Source organism: Anarrhichthys ocellatus, unplaced genomic scaffold (assembly GCF_004355925.1).
Source record: "Anarrhichthys ocellatus isolate YVR2014 unplaced genomic scaffold, GSC_Weel_1.0 scaffold89, whole genome shotgun sequence".
NCBI lineage: Eukaryota > Metazoa > Chordata > Actinopteri > Perciformes > Anarhichadidae > Anarrhichthys > Anarrhichthys ocellatus.
The window spans coordinates 762973-771311 of NW_022280119.1; the positions used below are offsets into that span (position 1 = coordinate 762973).

The 8339-nt window shown below is 38.8% G+C and overlaps 1 protein-coding gene across 2 annotated transcripts; it reads left to right on the forward strand.

The window, feature by feature from the left end:
* Window positions 1-1070: 1070 nt before the first annotated feature.
* Window positions 1071-8335, forward strand: nrsn1 (neurensin 1). 2 transcript variants are annotated; one of them, XM_031875352.1, is made up of 6 exons: window positions 1071-1167; window positions 4365-4483; window positions 4776-4868; window positions 4969-5087; window positions 5346-5533; window positions 5696-8335. In XM_031875352.1, exons 2-6 carry the CDS (start codon window positions 4385-4387, stop codon window positions 5797-5799), a joined length of 603 nt encoding a protein of 200 aa, XP_031731212.1. In that variant the 5' UTR covers window positions 1071-1167; window positions 4365-4384; the 3' UTR covers window positions 5800-8335. The 2 variants fall into 2 exon arrangements, with proteins under 2 accessions (XP_031731212.1, XP_031731213.1); XM_031875353.1 differs by having other exon boundaries at window positions 4368-4483.
* Window positions 8336-8339: the final 4 nt, after the last annotated feature.

Consider the following 8339-nt stretch of genomic DNA (forward strand, 5'->3'; position numbering starts at 1 on the left):
TCAAAATCACAGAGATCTTTCTTTAGGGCTAGCACTACTTCCATTTGTTCCACAATGTGTTTTTGTACGGAAGGTTTCTTTCGGAAAATCAGAAATGATAGTGGGATTCCCACTTCCCCATTTGGCCATTTCAAACTACCCAACTGTGCACAGTGTGCAAGGTCATAGACATAATCAAAGGTTCATTCTACACTGCATTCTATGTACCCAATGTTTGTTGTCCACTTTAAGTGTTTAGAAGAAATGAACTTCCAAGAAAATGCTGTTATTACTGTAGGGCACACATTAAACAAACCTGAGAAGTAAAACACATTTTTATTTCACTGTGGTGAGTTTGACTCAACAGCAGACTCATTCTTGTGTTTTATGAACAGGAGCTTTGTACGTCAGTCGTGATGTGGATCGTCCCTTTAGGTCGTACCTTCCTCGAGAAGAGCACTGAGACGGTGACTAATACTTCCCTCAACAGTGAATGTCATTGACAGCACTAAAAATAGACTGTACTGTATGTGACTGGAATTCTGAGAAACGGGTGTGTGGGTTTTGCATTATTGTGTACCTGCTATGGATTTTGACGCAAGACTCAAATGCCTTTCCTCCACCCTTAGGTTTTTATTTGTGTTTCTGATGTATGACATCCCATTGAGCCTATGCAAATTACTGTATTTTGAGCTTTTTTTTAATTATCTATACATTCCAACATGTATACATGTGGGTGAAGTTGAATGCATATTGGAACGGTAGTTATTATGATAGAGACCAATACATTTTGTAGGCCTGTGCCTGTCTTTGACTTTCAACTGACATTGTTATGACAAGCTCCCCTGTGAAACAATGAGTGTTTCTGCCCTCTGTTCCTATAGAAACATCCATCCATCCATCTAATATGAATTCATTCATATAGGCCTGAATGTTTAATCTTGAATGAATGTCTTTTCTGTTCAGCCAGTCCTCCCTCCTGTCTGGTTATTTATATTCGCTGTTGAATCACATGTTGTCATGGATGTAACGCATGCGCACAAGACAGCGTAAAAATCTGAATCATCGATGGAGAGAGAGATGGAGGGAGAGAGAGAGAGAGAGAGAGAGAGAGAGTTGACTGTAGAGTGATGGGACCCGGCTGAGGGAACGGCAGCGAGTGATCACTCTCCGAGCTGTTAATGACAGGTAAATGACGATTTCAATGATTTTCAGAAATATTTCTGGAATTAGAGAGGCTCAGATGGATTGATGATTTTGTAAATAACATATCGGGAAATTATATTCCCTGCATAGACTCAGTGTCATCCTTGCACGCGATATCGTCTAGCACATCTGGAAGTAGCGTTATTGTTGGAACAATTTCGAAAATGTTCTCTTAAACTTTGTGTCGTCACCTTTCACCTATTCGCTGGTTTCTAAATCCACGAGGGTTTCGGGCGTTGCTCTCCTAATCAGATGAAATAAAACTTAAAAGATTGTACCTGCGGATATCATATTTAGAGATTATATTTTTTCAGGTGGTAAGACGTCAGACGAACCGAATTAAGTCCGCCTTTCGAAGTTTAATTGAAACGCGTGCTGGGTTTCTATTTTTGTCTCATGAGGGGTTGGGATGAGGTCTGTTTTCAGACTGGCGTCACATATGACGTCTGTGTGTTGTCCTGCTTGGCTGAGGGCAGGATGGTAATAATATGGCATTCAGCACCAGTCAGCTCTCGGTACACCGGACAATTTGTTCTTGGTTTACTGCTAGAATTGGCCATTTACATTGTATTGATGTATTCTGCTTTTATTTGCAAGACTCTAGTTTGATGTAGGTCAAGGTAGGTCGAGAAGTATTTAGTTTGTATGTTGTGGATGAAGAAAAAATAAATTAAAAAAATACGAGAGGATGCACCAGTGTAACACTGAACATCGCCTTGCAAGAGACGCACTGTACAACTGCGACCTGTTAGCTTATCTGAATTTAGTATTGGGCCATTTTGACTATTTGTTTTGGTGGTGTTGTTTGTATTTAGCCATAGTTGGTAGGCTACATCACATTGCAGTCATCTCATTAAATCGATCAAATAATCTCATCTGTCAGTTTGGGCCACTACGTTGGCCAAGGTCACTGATTAAATCTGCAAGCACTAAAGAAATGTTATGTTGTTTCAAAAACACGTTATAGCTAATTATAATATTATAATTCCAAATTATTTTTATGAAATTCCTAATTACACATGTTTCCTACTCTAGTCTAATGTTTGAATGGGGATACATTAAGGCTCAATGGAGTCCCTGGAACAAGAAGTGCATAATCAACAATCTCTCATATTCTCATATGTTGCATTTTACATTATTTGGCTTGATGATGAATATTTAAACTTCCTTGAATATGCAGATATGGGTATAAAGAGTTCATAGCATCTGGGCAGCGCCAGATGTTCATGACAGTCCTCAGCAGGTACAACTTAAACAGTAATACGATTAACACAAGGTACCAGGGAACACTGTGTCCTATCTTAATGCAGCATTCCACTCATCACACTCACATTATGTCATCTGGCTGAAACGCTGACACCTCCCATATACTGTGTGAACTAATGTTTGGCAATTTGTGGAATTGAGACACACTCAACCTCACATATTTCTGAACATCTATTATCTATTTGTATAGATAACACAAACAGTCTGTAGAATAGAATGACAACATATTTGCTGTGTCTAGCCAACATCTTCATAGTATAACCCCCAAAATGTTTACATTTTAGAACAACTCACAAAAGCAGATTAAACCTGTGTGTTGTTGGACATTTGATTAATGTAATGAAATAGGTCAATCCTAAATCAAGGGTATTAGGACAGAGGGTTATATGCTTTACAGATTGTCAAGCTTTTTGATGGCAACTTGTGATTTTTTGTAATGTCAGCTATCAAAGGCCAGCAAAAACAAGGAAGCCACTAGTGATGCCTGTTATGATTCATTAGTATTAATGCCTTTAAAAGTAATGCCTGTCTTCCGATTATACACGAGCTGTGTAATCACATTGATGGCAACACAGGACGGAGGTCAAAGATGCTCTTTTGTGCTCACCTCCCTTATTATTACTGCACAGCTTGCATCAGTAAATATCACAAATACTGTTCAGGCTAGAAAGCGCCTGCAGATGCAACTCCAAATGTATTCCCAACTCTATTTAAGTCAACAACATTCATGTTTTAAATCAGAGGTGTGTAACCACTGCTAGTTTAGTAAAGATTACATTACCCACAAGTTGATTTACATTCCTACCATAATGAACCAGAAAGTCCAGTAAGTCAGTTAGAAATATTGCTTTTTCGTTTTGGGCACTTTCTTTGTCTATTTGTCACGCGTATCATAAGAGCATGCTGCTTTTGTAGCATAACATATCGTAAATAAATGTGTTTCTGGGATGTGTCTTCATTTTGTTTTACTTGTTTTGGCATTGATAAGAAATGTTGCCAACACTGGGATCAGTGTTTTAGTCCCAATTCTGCAGCAGTTATGATTTAGTGCTAGCCGACAGAAACTTGAAACATAGTTAAGTGAGTTTGTACAGAGGCACTGAGCTGTGAAATGCCTCTAGATCTCAAATGGTTAGTGAGGGAATTGCATTTGTGTGCAAAATACGATTTCCTAGCATCTCTTTTCCTGCCTTTTAACATAATTTGTTTGATCAGGATGCAATCATTTTTTAGTAACAGAAAGAAAAGGGTAACAGGTATAATATGTAATATAAGCTGAAATAAAATAGCGTGCTAGATTCCCTGAATTCACTTGATGTAAAACAGTTGAACAATGTAAAAACACATGATGCAAGTTTCTTTGTACTGCGTATTACTGATCCATTAAAAGTTGTATCTTTACAGAACTTGATATTATCTGTCTTGTAAGAAAATAATCATGATAAATGTCAACATTATGTAATTTATATCATCTGTGAAATCTTGTAAACTAAACATATTGCTTAATGTTTGATGCACAGCACACAAAAAAAGGGTTTCGGTGTCATATTGTTGCATGATTACATGTTACACAATATGAAAAGAAAAAAAAGGTTAATTCTGTGCATGTCAGCCCTCTCTGTTTTCAGCCGACACTATATTGAATCTAAAAAGGAGGAGTCATGCAACATTTCATGGCGAATGCATCATTAATCTCAATGTACCGAGGCACCCATGCTTTCAGCACAGTGTTACATAACTTTCTGGCACTGTGAGGGTACATGTTTGCGTTTATGAATGTACTAATGCACTGCATATCTGTGCGTGCATGTTTAGGCATTGGTAAAAGTAGGAGAGAGTTTGGCCACAAACCGTGTGGGTGGGCTCTTAAAGCAAGGGGTGCAGTCATGCATGTGTGTGTGTGTGTCCTCAAGCAGGTAGGCAGAAGTGAAGGATGACTTCTTGCCCAGAGATCTGTGGGTCCGAGTATAGTGACCAAGCTCAAGCCAGCGGGAACTGCCAGCAGTATGGAGTCCGCTCCTACCTGCACCAGGTATATCTCTCTCTCTCTCTCTCTCTCTCACACACACGCACACGCACACGCACACACGCACACACGCACACAAACACACACACACACACACACACACACACGAGAGTATAGTGCATCTCTCAACAAATATTAAACATTCCTCTTCTATCACAAACTCTTTGTCTTCCCAGTCTCATATTGTACTGTAAAGACTTTTTCTTTTTGAAATGTGAGGTTTTTAAATCTTGATTGCTCGTGGGTTTCAGATTCCATGTTTGTAAAGTAGAACATCTCTCTCTGATCTCTTCTCCAGTTTTATGAGGAGTGCACAGCTTCTATCTGGGAACGTGATGAAGATTTTCAGATTCAGAGATCACCTAGCAGGTGGAGCTCTTTACTCTGGAAGGTGAGGTTAACCCTCATGCTCAAACACAAATCATCATCTCACCTGATGTTATTTGGGTAGTCATACTGTAATTGCAAAAGTTATTCTTCCCCCCCGTTAGGTCTGTCTCGCGTTCGGATCCCTGATATTGTTTGCGGGTCTCATTGTTGTTTTGGTGGGTTATGCCACTCCAGCCAGGATCGAAGCATTTGGCGAAGATGACCTCCTTTTTGTTGACAGGTACTGTATAGGAACAATACAGGGAGTAAGACTCTACTACTCTGTGTATTTAACATTAACAATTGCAATATGTGCAGCATTTTCACATTATGATCATAATGGAGAGCACCTTGTTTTAGTGGAATGCACATACAGTATGTTATTATATTGTTATAGTTGTGACATTTGAAACTGTAGACTTCCTAAGGGTCACAGTTATTGTTTGCACAAGTATATATTATACCCTTTTAATTAACTAATTGTCTTTTTCTTGAACAGCAACGCTGTAAGTTTCAACCGCGCATTGGATGTTTGTAAGCTGACTGGTGCTGTGTTGTTCTGTGTGGGCGGCACCTCCATGGCTGTGGGTCTCCTGCTGTCTGCCTTCGCCAAAAGCTACTCCAAAGAAGAACTGTACCTGCAGCAGAAGTTCAAGGAGAGGTTGGCAGATCTGCAGGCAACAGTTGGTGAGGTTTCACTCTCTGCTGTCTTGTTACGACCCATTATGGTATGAAGGTTAAAACATAAATGCCAAAGAGTATAGTGAAAAGGGTAATTGCTAACTGTCCTACTGTACTCAAAGGGCTTTCTATGAATATCAAACATAACAGAGCTGCTTTTTTCCACAGGTACCCCCATATTGAAAGCGCCGACTCCCGGAGAGGGAAAGGTGCCAGTCACACTTTCCAAAGTCCAGAACATACAGCCGGTGGCCACAAAGTCGGAGACCTGACAGAAGACCAGATGAAGGCATAAAGTGAAGAAGTGTGTGTGTGTGTGTTGATCAAAGTGTGCATTTTCTCTTTTGAAAGGTCAGCTTACATGATTGATAGTATTGGTTCATCATCTTTATTTACTGTTTGACATTTAAGCTTGCTTTTGGGGTTATATAGGAGCATAGTTAATATAGCTGAGACAAGTTTAAGCCTTGTGTTTGAACACCATAGTGATCAGACAAAGCGCCTGCAGGTCTTGAGCCCTACCCCGAAAAACAAACCACAGAAACAAATCAATAGAACACAGCAGCTGAACGACAACACCGCAGCTCAGTATTCTTCTGTCAAGTGGACTCGCAAAGGAGGATGGTATTACTGCTGTAGGCTGTAGAGCAGCAGATGCGGTGTTGTTTGAAGTTATTGGTGATTGGCCCCCATTGCCAGAAAATGATCACAAGCAGCAGTGAACACAACAACCATTATCTCGTTGCCTATAGTGTCTAAAAGGACATCAGAGGATGAGATTTTCTGAGTGCAGAACACTTTGTGTGTACTGTGTGTACATGTATGTGCAGCGCAACTTCATTACACCACTCAGTGAGAGCTGCCACAAATGGACAATATGAGTACATGTGCTATACCGTAGCTGAATAGTTCTTTTAAGCTCTGTTTACATGCAGCAACAAACCAAGAGCAGTCTTACTTTGCTAGAAGTTCACACATCATCAGAACAGATTATAGATGAACACAGATTCAAACAGACCTTCAGGGTAGATTTCACACTGACATTTATTCTGTCTTATTAGGCGTCTGACCTTGTCTCCTTCAGTGAATCTTCAGACACGATCAATAGACCAGACAGACTGATGAGAGGTACATTGAACCGGACCTAACATGCGGAACAACATAGTCTGTCACTTACTAACACAATCATAATCATGCAGATTACTTTTATCAAAAATACAAATGAGGCGTCTTCTATCTTTAATTACAATCTTTTACTGTTTTCCTAAACACTTCATTAACCCTGTATTTGTTTCCTTCTCTCCCTGTGACAAACCCAAGCATGTAGACACACACCTATCCTTCCAGCAGGCACATTTTTTTGCAGTTCGCAGTTGGTAAAAAAAAAGAAAAAAAAAAAAGATGTGCAGGTGCTGCGTGTTGAAATGAAGACAGAGCAAGGGCGCACCAACAAACAACGTGACAGATTATGTTACACCACAAGATGGATGAAGAGAGCACATGAAGCTCTCCAGTGAGATCACAACAGCTACATCAAATTTGACAGCGCTCGTTGTTTACAGTCTGTCTGGATCCACAGATGCTTTCAACACACTAACTGCCTTCATGTGCTAACAAACAAAACTTGAAACTACATTATGCAGGAAGCTTACAGAACAGCTTACAGTATGTATGCATCAACAAAGCTGTCTTTTAACTGGATGCATATGTAGTTGCATACTACATGAGAAACAGAATTTAGAACGAGCAGGTTTGCAGTTTTTTTATTTCTTTTACTTTTATCGGCACTCGCTTTTACTCACTGTAACTTTAACTCACAAGCACAATGAGCTGTTATAGTCATGTTTTGCTGCTTTTCAAAACTATGTGTCTATATATGTATTTTAATATATATATACGTATATATATTTTTTTTTTCTTTTTTTTTTTTTTTTATTTTGTGACCCTGCCACTTTACATTCTTATGTTAGTTGTTGCTTCTTCTTTGTTTGCTTTGAATTCATTGCACACAGATACAGTACTGTCATTTTTTTTTCACTGTACTTGGTTAGAACAATGTTTTTGTGGTAGTCACAGTCCAAGTGCCATCAAGCTACTTGCCTCCTACTGTGCGTCAGTGCTGCAGGTCTTTCCAAACAATTCCTCCTCTTCAATTCCATGCCATATGCATACTGTGTGAAATAATATATGGTTATATACTGCTACTATAAACATATATTATATAAGTTATGTGAGCTTTTGCTATGCTGGTTACCATATGTTAATATAAATGGACCTTTTACTATCTCACAACATCCACTCTATTCTGTTATGTCAACACATTTGGTCTCGGATACAACACAAACATGAAGCTTAAACTATGAAGAACAATATACTAATAATCAAGACATGTTCAAGTATTTACACAACCACTGTCAAGCTGCAAACCTACACTACAAGAAGAAAAAGCAAACCGTTAAACAATCGGTTATCAACAAAACCTCCAGTGTGGTCAGAGTGTTATCAAATGATCAAGAAATGTGCTGACTTGTAGTTCCATGTTGTAAAATTGTGAGTTTTTTTTTTTTATCCTTACATTGAACAAAGTTAAGTTTTACATTACAATCCCAAATTCACAATGGATATTCGTCTGCCCTTAATCTGACCGTTTCCCAGTTCAAGTGTCTCCTGATGTAAAAGTAGATTCTCCCAGTAAATAAAAGACGTATACTGTACTTATTGGAGGTTGGATTGAATAAAGAACAAATATATATCAATGTCTATATACAGTATGTCTATTTTTCAAAGAACACAATAAAAATTGAAATATCTG

Coding starts and splice junctions, on each gene's coding strand:
- nrsn1 (XM_031875352.1), top strand. CDS start 4,385: ATGACTTCTTGCCCAGAGATCTGTGGGTCCGAGTATAGTGACCAAGCT. Junction 4,869..4,968: donor GGAGCTCTTTACTCTGGAAG/GTGAGGTTAACC, acceptor CCCCCCCGTTAG/GTCTGTCTCGCGTTCGGATC. Junction 5,088..5,345: donor GACCTCCTTTTTGTTGACAG/GTACTGTATAGG, acceptor TTTCTTGAACAG/CAACGCTGTAAGTTTCAACC.